Source organism: Corvus kubaryi, unplaced genomic scaffold, assembly GCF_017639235.1.
Source record: "Corvus kubaryi isolate FWS band 111438036 unplaced genomic scaffold, C.kubaryi_AGA036_p1.0 138, whole genome shotgun sequence".
NCBI lineage: Eukaryota > Metazoa > Chordata > Aves > Passeriformes > Corvidae > Corvus > Corvus kubaryi.
The window spans coordinates 15,534,081-15,552,766 of record NW_024580672.1 but is presented as its reverse complement, the minus strand read 5'-3'; the positions used below and the strand labels follow the sequence as shown (position 1 = coordinate 15,552,766).

Genomic DNA, 18,686 nt, shown 5'->3' with positions numbered 1-18,686 from the left:
AGGGGAAATATTTGCTGCTGCTAATGAGTGAGTGCAGCACAGGAATGTGCCACAAATTAACAGCCAGGGAAACAACCTAAATCTTTATTTAAGTGTAGCTTTTTAAAAAGGGCTGTTTGGTGACTCATCTGCAGATTACTGGGAAGTTACAGGTAATCTCTGCAGGACAAAGAGGGGCCATGTTAGGATAAAATGAGGTGTTTTTCAGCATACAATGTGTTGTAAAGTGTTAACACTTTTATTAATCATATGTGGGCAGACAACTTCACACACTCTACCAGAATTTACAGTACCCATGTAATTTTTATATTGTGTGTCTGTAAGTGTTATGAATCAGCCAATATGTGACATTAATTATCTGCATTTAGCATTGTGCAAACTGTCATAATGATCAATTATGGAGTAACAGATCTGTAACTGTTTACTGAAGTACGGAAGTAATCCCCCAGTTTTCTAAAATATTCTGGAATTATTCTGTACACACTATATCTAACCAAATCCTCTTTTTGTCCAAAAGTAACATTCTTCCATGGCTGAGAGGTGCAGCATGCAGTGCTCAACATCTGCTTCAGCAGCAGGTTCCATGGAGGTGGCTCTTCTCCCACCACCATGAGAGATCTTCTTCACTAATTCACCTCTTTTGAGAAATGTTTCTCTATGAAATGCTAGGAAATTGCTTCATGGCTTTGAATTTCTTTTTGGTGAAATTATTTGAATTTCAATTTCTCACCTCCTTTGTTCATCCATAACTGGAAACACAAGGTATTTGTCTCACAGTTAAGTGCCATATGATCATTTTCAGGAACTGTTTGAAAAAATGATGGAAGAATGCAGGGTGTTTGGTCTAAGAAAAAGAGAAGAGAGAACAGGTAGAAAAAATACCTTCCATAATGAAGATTTGTCTGGAGACAGTGGCAATCCAAATATTCCCTATGCCCACTGAATACAGGGCAAGAAAAAATTGTGTTAATTTTCTGAAAAAAATTTCTAGGATAAATACTAGAAAAAAAATTCCTAATTTTACAGAGAGATGAGTCTTGGAACAACATAGGAAAATTTGGACTTTCCTTTTCCAAAGTTCAAAAGAAGTGTTGAGGCAAACCTTGGCCAGGAAAGGCTGAGGACAACGTCCTAAGTAGATGCTCTTGAAGTAGGTGATCTGTGATTTTAGGATTCAGGCCATGAGGACTGTCCTTGCAGACTGACAGAGTTACAGGGCTGGAAGAAGCCCTGTATAGTGACAGCCATCCACCCCATCCCTCAGGGGCTCCTTAGGCAGAAATGGATTTGCTGTGCTCAAAGCAGCTGTGCAAAGCAAAGGAGTCCCATAGCAGCTTTGGAAAAGAGCTCCCAAGAAATGTGTTTCTTCCATTTTCAGCCTCTGTAGTTCCAGAACTGGGAGTTTCCTCTGTATTTATGCAGAATTCAGCACAAACAGGCCTTTGAACACCACTGAAACAGAAAAATCAAAATGTGCTCCTTTCCCACCTTGAGAAACAAGCATGTCCCAAACACTCTTACCTCAAAAGCAGAAGAGACAGGCTCTGAATGTGGAAACATTCAGTCTGGAAATTAATCTCTTGAACAGGAGCTGAGTCTGAACAGACTATATAAATATTTGTGTTTGCCTGTTTTGAGTTACTTGATGTTGTTTTCATCTTCAGCTGAATAAAATTTTATAACGATTTTTTAAAAAGTCCAGCACATTTGTCAAATTTACTACTGCAGTAAAAGGCACCAATGCTGATTTTTAGTGAGTTTAGTTCCTTACTGTAGTAGCCAACTTAGCCTTATTCAATTGGAAGCTGGACAAATACCTCCTTTGAGCCCAATCCACCTTAATCAAAGCTTATATAAATCTCTTAATATGAGTAATCCTGTGCCTGCTAAACCCAGTAGTTATTTTGGTTCTATCTGGCAAGACAAAACTATCAGTACTCAAACCCCATGATTCTGTTTGTTGCCACATCCCTGTATATTGACACTATCTATTTTATGGCAATATGTGTGTGTAAAAAATCCCCACACAAAGTGTCCATGCTCATACAGGGCGCAGGTATGTGCTCTGCCACATCACACCATGGTGCTGTGAGCAACAGAGGCCGCTCTAGGACAGGACAAAGCTCCCTTTTGGCATCCACTGAAGCATCCCTGAAGGCAGTTTCATATCTATCTGCTTTTGGTGTGGTGTCAGCTGAAAATTGGTCATGTTTCTATGGCAGCAATGCAAGGAAGCCATATCCACAAATAAATATTTACAGGATAAAATAAGCACTTGCTCTGGAAATGCTGCTGCCCCAGTGACATCCCTGTGGTAGTACTTGGTAGATGAAAACACTCTCAGTGAACTCTGTTTGCATGGGGATGAGAGCACATGCTTTCAGATACATCATTTCTCTCTGTGGTTTTCCCAGCTGTTTTTACCAGGAACACTGTCACAGAGAAGGCCAGCCCTTCTCCCTCCCAAATCCATTCATTCCTTTTCACTTAGGGCTTATTTTGGACGTCTGTGAACCCAAAGGTGCCCCAGACACACTCCTTTTCTCCAACCAGCTCTTCTTCCTGTCCTCCCTTGGATGTATTTTTGTGGCTGTAACTTAAGAGGGGCACAACACAAAAGGAGGCCTCACTGAACCACTACACAACATTTTATTTACCACTTTTCCCTCCAACACTGCAGCTCTCAGCTTGCTTGTAACTTTCTGTAGCTAAGGGGAATGCAGGGAAAATATGGCTTTAGTCCAAATGCTGGTTGTTTGCCCACCCTTAACTGATTACAAGTTCAGTATAAATCAGTGTAACTCAGTGTAAAGGGGTGAGCAGAGGCATGAACCAGTGCTTTCTGCTGAAATGCAAAGTATACACAGCGCAAAGGTCACGCAAATTATCTGACCCTCATTTTCTTCCATGTAACAGAAATACATGCCAACATGAAATATAAGCCAAATACGTGCCATTCATGCCACAAAATAAGTTATTAAGACATAAAATGAAATCTACATTCTCCATTCTTTGTACTTCAGCAACAAAAGATGTCTGGCAGCTCAAGAAGATGAAGATTATCTCTCTACACCATATATCAGCTTCTCCTCCCCAGTCTTTTCCATTGAGTTTTGGCACTTACTTAATCACTGAGGTCTTTTTATTTCAGGAACATGAGCAGCCTTTAGCATGGAAGATATCTGAATGTGGAATCCTACATACAGTAAGTTTAACCTTAAAAAAGAAAAAAAAAAGGGACATTTTTATAGCTTGTTATATCTGATCAACATTTGTGCAACTATCTGACTTGTATTTGAACTAGCTAAATAAAAATTCCCCACTAAGAGAGATGAGTAGTTTTTTTTCCTTGCTGAGACTAGCTTTCCTTTCTTTAGATGGCAACGGCATCTCATGACCTCAACCTTCTCAGCAGAATTCAAATATGAATGTGTTTGGATATGGGTCATGAACCTGGATACTGAAATGTGAGTTCAGAAACACATGTAATAGGTCACAGTGGGGTTAAAGAACATCTTAGAAATCTCCCACTCTCTTCAAAAAACACAGTCTCACACAAAGAGATGTGTCGTGTTTGGTAAGCAATAGGAGGTAGGCATCCAGGGCTCTGCCCTCAATACCCAAAACCACTATAAACAACTAGGCATCCACTGAAGGCAATGGTTTATTTATAAATTTGCAATTTATATGCATTAGCCAAAAAATAAAAATCACAAGTAACTCTAGTTTATGGTTGCCCAGTCAAATCTCTTGGGGTTGCTCAACCTCTTTTAGATCAAGTCCTCAAACACTGCAGTGCTGACCTTGCATTCCCCACATAGCTCAGGATTACGAGATGCCCCATCAGAATGATGCTGAGGAGCTGTTTGGTTCTGGAGTTATTCATGCCAAACTTAGACCAGAGTAAACTGGTTTGAACTGAGCCTCTTGAAATGCAAAAACGAAATTGCTTTCTCATTTGGCTCGAGACATTTGAGCCAAGGTTAGTCAAGCTTACCTCCTTTCTTGCAGACCTGCTGATGAAGAAGTAAGCCTCCTCCACACCCTGGGGCTGCAGATCATTCACAGCCACCACGTGGTCTCCGTGGTTAAACAAACACCCCAGTCTGTGAGGACCAGTCCACTGTGAAATGCTGTGGAGGGCAGACAGTAAAGGAAACATACAGGATATCCAGTCACTGCAGTGGCTGGACAGGACTGCAGTTATGGGGCTGCCCTCTGGAAACGACACACGCGTTCAATGACTTCCTAACTTTTTAAATCTGGTTCTGGCTGAAACCATCACTAATTATTACAGAGCATGCTGGATTCTGTAGAGACCTTTACAACAGCAGTTGAAATACGAACTCAAGTACACAAAGAATCTGAGAGAGCAGAAGGAATCACTGAAGTACCGACAAGCACTGCCCCTGCCCTGTTCTGTCCTGCCAGAACTGCACGTGAGTGTCCATAGTTGTACATTTCTGTGCCTGTCACTTATACCCATCTCTCAGGCACTGTCACAAGACATCCAGACTTACCATATTCGTCCTGCTGCTTCAGTAAGTTTTAGGTAATTGTTAATATCAGCCAGGGGTACGAAAATATCCAATTTCTGCAGCTGCATCTCATCTGTAACTTGACTGTAGGAGAAAAACATCAGAGACCACAGAATCATAGAACAGCTCAAACTGGAAGGGACCCATAAGGATTATTGAGTCTAACTCCCTGCTCCTTGCAGACTCCCTAAAACTAAATGCTATGAGTAAGAGCATCATCCAGATACCTCTGGAATGCTGACAGGCTTGGCAAGCTGAAACCCATGAACATGTCTGTCTTCTCTGCAACCAGCTGGAGAAGACACTTACCTGAGCAGTATAGACAAGTGAACCACTGAGAGGGGTAATGAGTTTTGCCTTCTCTGAAGGGTTGGCTGCAGGCTGGTGCTGCCTTCTGGGAATTTTGTGTCTCTGTTTGCTTCCAAGTCTCTTGGACATGCACCGTTGTTCTGGCATTTGGGAGGGGATGGGAGCCCATCATGTCTGCACGTGAGCTGGCATCTCTCATCCAGCAGCTTACTGAAGAGAAATGATGATAAAAAATTTAGGGGGTTGACAATTCCAGGCACTCTAGCTGTGTTTGAAGCTGGATCAAGCAGCCATCAGTAAAGCAAAGAATAACAAGTTCTTGTAGAATATCCAGTGGACAAAATAAAATTGAAGTAAAATAAACAGCCCTTCTAAAAATGGATCATAAATCTCAAAATAAACATTTTCAGTATGTAAAAACTACTTACTAAGCCTGAAAACATTCCAGCTAACAGCACGCCTTGACAAAGAAACTGAGTACAGATTGTTGGCCTTGTCTGTACTGGATTCTGCAGGGATGTAAAGCTGTCCCTTGGGAGATGTGATAACTCAGAAGTACTTGAACTCCTTTTAGTTTTATTTGATAAGCCTTTTATTGCCTGGAGCTGAGTCCCCATCATGCCCCAAACAAGACTGGGGTTAGTAGCAAAAGCTGCTCTTGGTTTATTTTAACTCAGATTGGCATAACCTTGTGAGGTTTTTATGGTAACTCCCTCTGGGGGAGTCCCGAAGGCACAGATGAGCTTGAATTAATCTATTGGGACAAACTGATTAGTGGGTCTGCATTTCCAGTAGCCTCCCTCCATGTGGCCTAAGATCTGACACCTACAGACAGTCAGATCTTAGGCCTTTCTTTGGGACGTGGCAAACACTGTACCTTCAAAACACACAGCAACAGAGCTGTTCTTTGGATGGGAAAATGAAGTGAGAATGTGACCTAACTCACACAACTTCCTAATGGAAAAGTTGGGAGCTAATGCCCCATCTCTACCTTTCTCTTTCAACCTCTAGATAATGCTGCCTGATCTGGGAGCATCTGTCTGAAAGGTTGTTGGAGTTTGGCTGCAGTGACTCAGTAAAGTGGTGAGCTGTTGTGTCATAAAAACCCAGAAAATGTTTGAGTCAACAAAAAGTGCTGCATCCTATAGTCAGAGCCTGTATATAGTCAGAGCCTGTATAGTCAGAGCCTGTATAAGTGCAGGAGTCTGCAATGTGAGCTTAAATTTCATGTTAATGAGTTTGAATTTGACTCCAGTGTTCCCATGAGTGCTGAACTTTGTGAACCAAGACCCAACAAGGACTCATTCAAACAAGATGCAGCCTCTAGACCTTGTTATGCAAATACCAGAGATGTCAGCTTTATCTCTATTGCTCTGTCACTTTTAATTTGCAAAACCTTAATGAAGTTGTTACTTACAGTGATTTCATTGACATATAAATGTTCTCCTTTACTGGAGTGTTCTGCACTGGCTTCTCTTGCACAGGGACATCAGACTCAGCTGTAGGGTCAGGTTTTGACACTTCAGTAGTGCACTGTGAGAAATACATAACAGTATAAGACATTAATGTCATTGCCCTGCCTACAGAAAAACCCCCCCGTTAATTTCCTTATTTTGTTCAGTGCTTACGCTGTTTAAACACATTGGCTAATACAGCCTGGCTTTCCTCAAATCAGTCAGTTCCCAGGAACTGGGAGCTAGAAAGGTGCTTGAAACTTAAAAGTTAATGCTGGAATTATTGGCACTGCCAGACTGGGGTGTGAGAAGCCATATTCTAGAGTGCTACCAGAAAAAAATGGTTGCCTTTTAATTTAAGCAGGCTGTAAAAGGAGACTTGTTCTTTGGGTATGCTTAACTTGGAGTACTTAGATTATATGACCAAATCACATTGTTAATGTCCTTCAGTCAGATGTACAGCCTGTGACTTCTGCAGAAAACTGACCACTAATCTTCTGACCACTGATTTCATGGGAAGCCTAGAGAAATAAGCCTCCCAAATTGGGTGCCAAAATTTGTATAAAATTACCAGCATGATTTCTCCTGCTGCCTTGTTTCGCAGTGAAACGTGGATACCAAAATGTAGCACAGTGTTTTAACAGAACTGCTTTAATGCAGCTTACTGGTGCTTCAACAGAATTACATTTCAAAATATATAAAACTAATGTACTGTTACATTCTCTAAATGAAGTTTTCACATTCAGAAGAAAAAAACAACCCTATCCTATTATACAACAGGCAAAAGCCATTTACAATGAAAGTCAGTTTGGGGAGTTTCACCGGAATCGGCAATGTTTTTGTCAAAATGCCACTTTGCACCAGAAAGATCCTTTGAATGAATCTAGTGTGTTTTTTCTTGTATAAATGAAAGCTCTATTACCTAATGCTTTATCTTTGTATTCCTTTTGCAAGGTACAAGTGGTTCCTCCTACCAGTTCCTCTTTGGCTCATTAAATGTCTCTTGTGTCCTTGGAGCTGTTAACAAACCATTAGAACTCACAGCTGATAAACTACCTTTGCTAAAACGCTGCTGGGAGTTTGGTAATAATCTTCTTCATCCTTTTTGATGTTTTCCTCTGGATCTGACAACAGCAGATTTTCCTCACTTCTTCCCAGAATTTTTTCCTTCTGAAAGAACGAGTTTGTATTTAACAGGCTCAGTTATACAGATTAACATGCACTTTTCCATTTATGAGAAGTAATAGAATCAGCAAATATTCACAAAAAAACATGGGAAGATACAGTTCTCCTTGAAGTGAGATATGCTCAGAGTCATCTTATTTTAGAAACAAGGTTTCTGTATCTGTGCTCCTGACTGTATTTTTGAAATTCAGTGCACACAGACAAAACCAGACACTGGTATTAGTACTTCTCATAGATGGATTGGTGGTACAGGCTGTTGCCATCGATTGCATGATCATAACCTGTTATTTTGTTTAAAAATCAAGTGTTTTAAATACTTTTTTGTATGAATCTGCATGAATTTAGGGTCACTTGTGTGGAAAAGTTTTTCTCTTTGCATTCAGTTCTGAAGCCCTTACATTAGGAAGAAAATCTGTAGGAAATATAGGGGTTAATTTGGATATATTTGTCCTTTTTAAGCAGCTTTTAACTGCTATCAAGTAAAGAATGAATTTGGGATTCCCCTGACTAATGAGAAATTTATTTTCTCTTACTTCTCTGTGAGCAAAAAGATACTCCAGAAGACTGGAGATCTGACATAGAATCCTCTGTGTCCTGAGTGATATTCTGCCTTCATAAATACCTGAAACATTAAGTTTGGGGCAATTTGGTAAGTCAAGGAGAAATTCATCCCTCCACCAAGTTTACCTTTTCAAGTTGCAAAGAGAAATTATTTATTTTTATGTCTCCTTGTTGACTTCACTACAGTGAAGAGTATGGTAATTAGTATTTAGCTGCCTCCTAGTTCAATTCTCTGTGCCATGTTTGTGATGTGTTTTTTATCTCTACACTTACATCCTTGGTTTCCATGGTGATTGTTTTAATAATTGCTAAATATGCCACGAATATATTACTGTTTTCAAGGTAAAGTAAATTAAACTAATTACTTTCTTACACATAACAAGAAGAAACTGGCAATGAATATTAATTAAGGATGATTACTGTATTTTTTTTTCCTTGTTGGTATAAATGGCATTAAAATCAACTCATGCCATGGGAGTCAGAACAAACTTCAAGTGTCTGTTGAACCATAATATCGGATTTACATCCAATTTTATATCCATTTACATTGGAGAGAAAGTAGACTATGGAGAAAATTGGCTGTAGCACAAGATAGAAATGACACCTGGAGAACAATTGAGTCACTGATACCTATAAGCTCCTTAAGGAAATGTAGGTGTTGCCCTTAGACAGAGGAACCTCTTTAAAAAAATCGGGTGTGTGGCAGATCCCAACAAGAGTGCTTTGCTGCCTGCAATACAGTAATGCCCAGCACAGGGTGATGCAAGTCAGGGCTCCTCATTTTGATGTATTTCAGATCTTGAAAGCTGTGTATCAAAATAGCTGATACTGAATTGCTGAGTCAGATGAGGTTTGGTAGCTCCAGAAGATGGGTTGAAAAGGAGCCAGGTCCCCAGATCCCTCCAGGGTCTCTGCCAGCATGACTAGACTCACTGACATGGAGAATCCTGTTTGCATGAGTGACAACTACTTAACAAAGTGTTTTCAAGGTCTGGGCCTGGGTGAGGGAACCACGGATAAAAAGCAGAACACATCAGAAGCTTGAAATGGGGAGTCACACTGCTAAAAGGAAGTAAATACCAGGGATTAGGTAGAAAGCCAGCTGTCTAGATATCACTGAGCAGAGAATAGGCCCAGAGATGTTAGCAGATGTTAAGCTTATGAGTCAAGAGAAATATTTTTATCGAGTGAACAAACGTTGTTGTTTCTTGTTCTCTGTACAGCAAGGTTATTTATTTTCACACATGCCGAAGCAGAAACATGAGCTTTGTGCTATTCCCTCTGCTTCAGGCTAAAAAGCTAAAATCCAAATTCCTTATCTTTTAACCCTCGTGGTCAGTCTGTCCCAGCCTGAACAGCTGCATGTAATACCTGCTCTCTGAGGCATTGTAAGTATGAGAAGAATTAATGAATAAGACAGAAAAGGTATGCACAAGGAAGAGACACAAAGAAATTCTTGACATACATCCAGAGCAGGACTGGTTAAATTCAGACCAAGAGTTAACTCAGTGCATTTCAGAGCTCAGACTCACAATTGAATTACTGCAGCTTTATAAAGTACTGTGCATCAGCTGAGCTATGCTGACTGCCTGTGGCATTGCAATGTAGTTTCAACTATTCACTTCTTTCCACTAAATTTAGCTGTATTATCTCATAGCTGCTCTCAGCCTATATACAAGGATGGTGATTGCAGCATGTGATTTACCACCCTGCTAGCTGTGATAGCAGAACAGATTCTTTGCCCTGTATCTCAGCCACTCCAGGTCATAGGTCAGTGCATAAACTGTCAATAAAGATAGGTTTAAGCTTCAGAGTGGTGTGGTAGAGCCTTGGCTGTGCCTTCTGTCCTCTTGACTCTGCTGCAAAGGCAGCAATCCACGGCAGAGGAAAACTGCTGCAGGCACTAGTTCAGGGAACACAGGTCAGAACACTTAGCCAGTAATACATGATAACTTTCATCTTTTTATCTTTCCAAATCACTCCTGCTGGATATGGAAGTGAAATTACTTGAAGACATATTAATGCTGACAGAAGGTCAGTTCTGAGATGTGCCTCAATTTAACAAGCTCTTGTTCTGTAATTTAGTTACATTGACTCGATTGCTACTGGCAAAGGCTGAAGAAATAAACCATTTAGGAACAACTGTGGCACAGCTGAGAAATGTGCAGGGAGGGACAAATCCTCAATCAGTGCAACTGCGGGGCTTTCTCATCAAGTTTGTGAGAGCTGCCACAATTAGCAGTTGCTGCGTAGAAACTGAGGACCTGACTCCAAAAGCCCCAAACAAACACAGGTATTTCAAGCAAGTTTTTAGAAGATTATTTTCAATGGTAAGCAAGAAAACAGACTAAATATTTAGGAAACTTTCATAGTGGAAATCAACTCAGTGTGCTGGGAAAGTAGGTGGATAATCTATAGTCACAGACACCCAGGTGAGATAAAAGCCAATATTCACTTCTGCAGATGGAACAAGGCAGGAGCTGTTTGATTTGTTCTGCTCACCAGGCTTGGCAAAACTCCTCTTGGTGAGTCACACTGAGCCTGATGAGGGCCAGGATCCGAATAAGGCCTGTTCTTGTCTTCTGAGGAACCATTCTCCTGTATATAAAGAAAAAAGATTGACTCCTCATAAAGATGCACTGGAGGTGCTTCACCCACATTCATTTTCCTCTCGCTGGGCCATTTGCACAGAGCTTTGTGACTACAGAAACCCAGCAATTCCTTGGCTGCTATTTCACCCTGCTACCTGCACTGCAATTGCTGTGGGATGGCAGCAATGCTTTCCCTCCTTTCTATTTAAATATTGAGGGGCAAGTCTGTAAGGCACAGAGGAATTGGATCTGAGCTCTCCTCTAAGCTTTACAGCCTAAAAAGAGAGAGATAAAGCACAATCACACATCAGGAGGAATGTGGCTAGCAGCTGCCAAAACAATCATCACATGCCTCTGCCAGGGCATGTCAAAGCAAATCTTCAGGAGTTTACCTAATGCCCACTAATATTTGCCAGTCAGTTGAGACAACCAGTGAGTATTTTCTCTCATGTGCCTTTACTTATATGCAGACTTGCCTCAAAAGTATTTCCCTTGTGGGGTCTGTGGTGTTACCATCCAGGTGCTACTCAGGAGCCCCACCAGAACAGACCACCCAGGTATCCACTGCAGAAACTCTGAACAACATTTGACAGAAAAGAGCAACTATACAAATGAAATTTCACAGTCATGCCTAGGCACAGACTTGTTATTAAGGATGGTTAATCAGTTTACCTTCTGGTAGCTTTGCCTGTCCGGAAAGCTGGTCGTTTCTATAGAATTTGAGAACAGTGGCAAAGAGGAGGGCCGGCTTCTGACTTCTGGATTTGGAAGATCTTGGTTCTAGAAGTAAGGGAACAGCAGTCTAAGAAAACAGAGCACCTGTTGGGTGTGGGCTAAAATGTACCAATGCACCCCACTAGGGCAAATTTTACTTCTGATGGCTCAGAGGCATTGTCTACATGGCATTTTTCAGGCAGACATAAATTTGCCCTGCTTGCACATTGAGCTGTCTGGAAGCTGCAGGGATGTGAGTACTTAGTGCTGAGTCTAAACTGGTGGGCCTGTCTGGCTGACAAGGTGCAGAAACTTGGGCCTGAGCTTGAACTACTTCCAGGGCTTCCAGCTGGTTCATAACTTTGACAGACTGATGTAAAACAATGTGTAAATGTAACCAAAATGCACCCGCTAAGTATAACACACAAGTTTTCATTCTGATGCATCAAAGGTGCAGTTCATTGCAGCATAATATCAATCATCCCCTCATTTCCATTTGGCTTACTCTTCAGAGATATTCCTTCACTGTAAAATCAATCCCAGTGCAGAGAGACTGTGCAATGCCTGCTTGATGCATAATTTAGCCAGGGTACAGGATTTATAAGAAAATTAATTTCTGAATAACCAAGGTCAGAGGCAACTTGCAAGGCAAAAATCAGGAAAATTCCTTTGCACAGTTTTCTAATGAAAATAGAAACATCTTCTTTTTTCTAAAATCAAGTATAGTAACATGTCACCTGAGGGCAGCATCCACCTCTTTTGTCCTCCCTGCAGATGGAAGATATCAGAGTGACCCAGTCGTCTGTTTCCTGCCTGTAGGTTGGAACAATGGGAATGAAAACTTACTGACAAGTAACACAAGGGCAATCCGTTTGCCTACCCACTTCTTCCTATGGGGCCCAAAACAAAATTCCCAAGATCAGTGGGAAAACTCTGCACCTTCCTTTCAGGAAAGAGTGCTCAGCAGGTCATGGCCAGATGGCAAAGTCTGACTCAGAGAGCTAACAAGGCTTGGGAATGCACTTGGGCCATCAGGATGAGAAACAAGCCATGAAAGGATGGTTGAAGCTGTTTTTCATGCTTGCAGTGGATTTAGTTGGATTCATTCTGGAATGCTTTCCACTGAGTGTGGGCTGTGAGAGCCGCGCCCCGGGGGAAGGCGTTGGGTGGCACGCTCAAGTAGCACTCAGGTATGTGTTTTTCTTCTGTGCTTATCAGAATTTCACACATCAGCTGCTCTTCTGCAAAAAGGCAAAAAATCCCCTGACACGCTTGTGACTGGGAAACTGAAGAGGAGACACTGGGAACCAGCAGCACAGCAGCACAAACATCCTCCCTCACCTAAATGAGCTCTGGCTGATCACGTCCACAGAAACAGTTTCTGGACTCAATTCCAGCCTGAAAAAGCACCACCCTGCTGCACCAAAGCCCCCAGTCTGTACGTTTGGGATCTGTTTTCCTTCAGGAGAATTTTTGTCTTCAATCTGCTTCCCTTGATTAATAACCTACTTTGCAGGCAATATTACTCCCTGGCGTTTACCCATAAGAAGCCGAAGCTTTTCTAACCCCCAGGAGCTGCTGGGTGAGAAGGCAAAGGTCTTCGCTCTTCCTTGACCCCTAACCAGCACAGTTTGAAATGGCACTGCCATGCTGAGGTACTGCCACTGCCATCCCCACTCCCAGGCCTGTGCTCCCACTGCTTTCCCATGTTGGATGCTGTAACAGGGTGGCTGCAGGGAAGGTGAGCTCACCTGCCTGAACCAGCAAAAAATTAACCCAGCCATGAGCAGGAGGGCGGCGGGGGGCAGGAAATGACATAGAAAAGAGCTGTTTTCCATTGGACCAGCCAGCTGAATCACCTCAGCCCAGAGCTGTGCCTTCAGTAGCTGAGACACAGGAAGGGAAGGGAGCGTCTGTGAAGGAGCAGGACCCTGCCTTGGGGCAGCAGCAGCTTAGTGCTACATCAGTTTAACAGCACTGTCACACTGCTTTTGCACATCTTGCTATGCCCACCTGCTGTTCCCGATGAGGTAGTAACATCTGTTTCCAGTGCTGATGGACATCACCTGCTCGGGAAGGCATTTAAACATCTTCTTCACTGTTTCCATAATTTCAGCATTACTTATGCCAACTTCAACACTCATGATTCTGTGAAGAAAACCATATGAAACATCCTATATCACTCTACATAGTTACATACAAATAGACACACATATATATGTGTGTGTATGTCCATATTTTACTCTAAGCACAGCCTAATATGATGACATCTGCAAGGGAAAAGTTAAACATTTTTCCACAGGAAAAAAAAGTGCTCAAGAAAATAATTGCACACATTCAAAGAGGTGGTCTTTCAGTGAAGAAAACATCCAGGCAAAAATATAAAATTAACTTTTGCAAAGTGTCCAGACAATGGATCCTCATTTATGGAAAAAAGGGCCGTTGGTTTAATTCAGAATCTTGAAAAGAAGCGATAGTAAGAAAAATTTCTTGTGGAAGTTTTTTAACCACTATAAAACAATAGATTTGATTTGAAACTAATTGTATATTAATAGTGTTTTAATAGAGGGGAAGAAGAACAGAAGTGCTCTTAATGGATACTTGAAGCACTTGAAGTACTACTTCCATTAACTTCCAAGAAGCCAAATTAATAAAAATAATAACAACAATAATTATGGTAATAATGTAACCACAGACCACTGAGCAAGCTGCAGTATTTTTGAAAGCTCCACAATGTAAATCATTTTAATGGAAGAAGCACAACAGCAATGTGGTGAGTGACCTCCAAGCCTAACAATTCCAGGAGCCTGGAGTATTAACGTCTAGATCTGACAGGTAAAATCTTTACATTTCCCATTACATTTTCTGTTTCCCTTGCAAGTATCTCCTACCACCTGTGACATGGTAAAGGGTGCCAATACAAAGCCAAAGATACCCAGTCTTGCTGCAGTAGCACTGTGCTGACAGGAATGAAATTACCAACCCCAATGAGCCAAGCAGAGCAATTTCATGGCAGAGTAAGAGGGAGAGAGCAACCAGAATCAGCCCAAGGGGTTATGTGAAAGTCAGGAGACCTTTGCACAAACCTGCAAAGCACTTTGTGAAGCTGTAAGCTGGGAAAGGGTGTGTGCCACAGCTGAGAGTGAATGAATGCACAGCACTGTCCTCACAGGGGGTAAAATGTGTTCCACTACAGGAACACAGCCTGCGGGATCATGGAGCCAAGCAAGGTACCTCATTTGCAGATACATCACAACAATCACTCACCCTAAAGTAAATTACAATAAAGCAAGTCAGGATTTTCACTTCAACATACATCACAGTTGCACCCAAAGCCTACAAATCCCAAGGGACACTTCTCTGGACTTTGCTGGGTTTGAATCAAACCTCAGTCAGGAACAAGTGCCTGTACAATCAGTGGCCATTGGAGAGTGCTGATACATGATTTAAAATAAAAGAGATGATGCATTGCAGTTACATACTGATCAACAGCTATGGAGCCTTTTACATGTTGGCCTTTTAGATACTTCAGGATGTAATTCCCCTTCCTGGATTTGGACAGGACAAAAAGACGCCTTTTCCAGGAATTCTGCCAAAGAGAAAGCAATTTGTCTCTCATTAAAATTCAGGAGAACAGAAATGAGGGATTGCTGAAATATGACTAATCTGTGCTAGTATACCTGTGAGCTGAAAAGCTGAAGAGGTGGTGATTTGATGAAGAATCCGTGCTTGCAGACATCACCTTCAGGGCAAAATGTATTTTGAATTGTGACTAATCAAAGAGAAATGAACAGCACCATTACTTAACTTGCTGCCAATTAATGTCTTAAAAAAGATCAATTTCCAGTTCAGGAAATTGTTGCTTAACACTGTTTTTTTGTGCTTAAATAGCCATAAGACAAACACAAATCAAGGCTATAAAATATAGAGACAGACGCTGCTTCCCTGATGTTAATGCTGACAACTGGCCCAAATTGTAAACTAATGGTAGTGAAAATGTAGGGGCTCAGAAGGTATCATGAGCTGCTGTCTTATTTGACTGATCTTACTTAACTTTTAGGGTCTGGTCTTATTTATCTTCATAATTAGTGATCTGAAATGCACCCCAATGAAATTCATAGGTGGCATTCACTCAGCTAAGGATAACAACTTTACTAGTAAAAAATTTTAGTACAAGAAATTTTGTACCTGCAGAATTTCTTTTGCTTGTAGAAGCCATCCTGATTGTTTCTTCCACCCAGATAACAAAAATGTTGAAGCTAATTCCTTTCAGTTTGCTTGCTGCTGAGCAGCATTTCACTGCACACACAATTGCTGTTGAGAAAATAACAAAAATCTTACAACTGTTAATTTTCATACTGATGATCAAAATACATAAAATAGCCATAATAACTATTAATTTAAATATATTCTAAAATAATTTTATAGCATATTAAAATACACACTATATTTGTTATTTTATAATACGATCATAAAATTACAAATAACAAATATTACCCATTTTTATAGGCCAAAAAGATGATTTGCCTAGAAGTGAGAGCTGCCAAAAGAACTTCATTTTGCCCTTTCTTCTGCGCTAGTCACAACACCTGTAACCTAGGAATACTGCAACCATGTATGTTTCTGACACTGCTTTGACAGCATGATCAGTCCTGTATAAAATCAGCATAACTTGGCCTAAAGAGTTTAAAATACGTGTGGAAAATACAGTTAAAATGCTATGACAATTTTAATAATTTTCAAGTCTGTAGTATTCTTAATACAATGCCTTTTCAGAAGTTTGCCTTACCTCAAAACTCTCATTCCCTGCAAAATCAGATCTTGGCTGGAAGTTGTTTGTTACCTACGAGGAGGTTACACAGACCCTCTTGTGCCACCTGAAGCCACACAGCCTCTCCCGGGAAAATCTGAAGGATTACAAGTGCTGTTCTCTGGTTCTTTGCTGAGAACCCTGGTTGGAGTGAGAGCTTCAAGGGCTTTCCTTTGTTTGTGTTTCTTCAGTGGTTTACTCTGAAGTGACGGAAGTAAACGTGGCACAATGAGGAGTGGGGTGGTCAGAAATGGGGCGGGTTACACACGGAATTTTACCCCTGAAACACAATTAAAGCTATAGGCTTTCATTCCTCCTGCTCCAGGCTGTAAGTGGGAATGACCCACTGCAAACTTAGGTTCATCAGAGATTTCTGAACAACATTTCTGTCTGTATATTTTTTGAGTTTTTTACGGAAACCATCGCAATTTTTGCCTTTTGGGGAAGAAATATTTGTTGTACAAATGCTGTGATAAACTGTTACAAAACTTGCTTCTAGAGTTTTCATCTGTTGCCTACCGAAAAAATAAAAGGACAAAAAAGCAATTTCCAAAACTAAAAATGACTGCACACAAAGCCAATACTAGGGGCACACACCTGGGGTTGCAAGGAAAGGCAACGTATTATTCTGTTCAATGTGACTGACAGAGTCACCTCAACCTGCAAACAATGCAATTACTACAAAACAATGTTCCAAGAGCCTATGACAGGAGAAAAGTCTCTTCTGGATGTCAGTAAAAGTCAAGATTTGCACGTGGGAAGACAAATACCCATGAGATTAGTTGTGCTTTCTCACTCTGCCTTTTGGGAAAAAGTTTTTATTGGTTACATTTAATTGTCTTTTCAACAGAAAGCAACATTGTAAATAGGTTATGTCTAATTCAAAATTGAAAATGCCAGTTCCGTGATTATACTCCCTCAGATTTTTGTATGCCAGGCATTAAGGGATTTGATTGCTTCAAACCTTTTGAAATGCAATGAGACACTTCAGTCAAAACGCAAATAAAATGTTTCAAATCTTTAAGATGTAAGCTACGATGAAACCACAAAAATTTCCAAGATAACGAAAACAAAGTATGTTAATACTTACAAACAGAATGTCTTCATGGTGAAGAAGGTTTTAGAGAAATATACCTTCAAGTAAATCCAGATTCCCTGTATTGCCTCCTTCAGCAAACATGATGTGGCCTTGAGCTGCATTGTGACTGCCTTCTTATAGTCAGTCCATGGATAAATACAAACACCCTGAAATATGACCCACAAGGAAATTCCTGTTTCTGCATGGGAAGCAAACTAAAGACTGCTCTGGAAAGGGGAAATCCAGAGATTAATATTCACTCAGAAGCAATGAAAAATATGCACATTTGAGATAGTGATAAATGTCTCCTATACAGGGAAAAAAGCCTGGAGACAGTGTGTTTTTGTTGGTCCAGGTCTCTGTACTGTCCCTTCATTTCCTGCGCTTTTTCTAAAGCATAATATCCACCCATGACTGGAAGATAAAGCAACATAAAGAACCCTAAAAGATCATAAAGTAAAGGCAGTTTCAGATTTAAACAGCATTTAGTTAAACATACAATGGTGAAGCAGGATTTCTTATGCTGTCTATGCCATGACAAGGTAATTTCAGTGTCTGTCTTGGCTGTAAGTGAATTTTTGGAATCCTCTCCAGACACATTCAGGAATTGCTTTCCAATAGAAAATAGTCATAAATTTGATCAGGGAAAAAAGCTAAAACACCCTGCAGGTTTTAAATCACTATTCAACAACCTGGCTCTGCTTGAGTGAAAGGGTCAAGCTTCCTCATTCTGAGTGGGTCCTTCCAGGCTCATGGGCTGGCACAGCTCTCAGCCATGTCAGTATCACCACTCAGGGGTGATGTGTGTTGGTACAAAATTTTCTTCTGAAATAATATTAATGTTCTTTGGACATGATCTAAAGTAATGCTCATCTAGCAGAGACACTGGTCCTGACACAAGGGGATGTCTTTCTGTCTTTCACTACTACTCTATTATCTTCCCATGTTACTTTCCCCTCTAGCAGAGTATTCAGGTATTTTATGCTGATCTTTCTATATCTCATATAACTAGAACTGGCATGAAGGATAGCTCTGGAGACAGGGGAATATTGTTCACAGAAATTTAAAAACAGGGCAAACCTCAAGAAAATAAAGACTAATCATCTATAAAAACATGAAAGAGCTTCCAGAGAAGTAACAAATACTGAAATGTTGGCTGGACATGGTAAACCAGGAATATCCTTAATGCCAGAATACAGCTTAAAATGGAGCTATTTGGCAGAAGCAACAAGGAGAACACTTTCCTATGCACTGCTAGAGCACTGTACAATTTACTGAATAAAGGGCAAGATCAAGCACTGGTAGATCAGGATATTTCCAATAAAATATTACCATTAACTTTGGTTTACTCCAAGAGAGGACATGGCCTGTTCAACCCAAGTCACCCAATGCCAAATTACTTTTCTAATCTACCTTTCCACTGACACTGTAAACCTCCTCCTGAAA

At 40.8% G+C, this 18,686-nt stretch overlaps 1 protein-coding gene across 4 annotated transcripts; it reads right to left on the bottom strand.

The window, feature by feature from the left end:
• Window positions 1-217: 217 nt before the first annotated feature.
• On the bottom strand, window positions 218-17,513 carry PLEKHS1 (pleckstrin homology domain containing S1). Of its 4 annotated transcripts, none has more exons than XM_042019351.1 (16): window positions 17,253-17,513; window positions 16,142-16,362; window positions 15,541-15,666; window positions 15,033-15,094; window positions 14,835-14,941; window positions 13,366-13,500; window positions 12,090-12,165; window positions 11,311-11,418; window positions 10,550-10,645; window positions 7,358-7,471; window positions 6,265-6,380; window positions 4,848-5,057; window positions 4,521-4,622; window positions 3,998-4,133; window positions 3,125-3,216; window positions 218-1,452 (listed from the first exon to the last, which is right to left on the bottom strand). In XM_042019351.1, the coding sequence occupies exons 3-15, from the start codon at window positions 15,569-15,571 to the stop codon at window positions 3,148-3,150; spliced, it is 1,362 nt and encodes a 453-aa protein (XP_041875285.1). In that variant the 5' UTR covers window positions 15,572-15,666; window positions 16,142-16,362; window positions 17,253-17,513; the 3' UTR covers window positions 218-1,452; window positions 3,125-3,147. The 4 variants fall into 4 exon arrangements, with proteins under 4 accessions (XP_041875285.1, XP_041875282.1, XP_041875283.1 ...); XM_042019348.1 differs by having other exon boundaries at window positions 15,033-15,124; window positions 17,253-17,512; XM_042019349.1 differs by lacking the exon at window positions 16,142-16,362 and having other exon boundaries at window positions 15,033-15,124; window positions 17,253-17,512.
• Window positions 17,514-18,686: the final 1,173 nt, after the last annotated feature.

Excerpts from the sequence above, each read along its gene's own strand:
- PLEKHS1 (XM_042019348.1), bottom strand. The coding sequence starts at position 15,571 with ATGGCTTCTACAAGCAAAAGAAATTCTGCAG. Across the intron at positions 13,501-14,834 it reads GGCTCCATAGCTGTTGATCA|AATCATGAGTGTTGAAGTTG; the intron begins GTATGTAACTGC and ends TTTTCTTCACAG. Across the intron at positions 4,623-4,847 it reads CACTTGTCTATACTGCTCAG|TCAAGTTACAGATGAGATGC; the intron begins GTAAGTGTCTTC and ends TTTCTCCTACAG.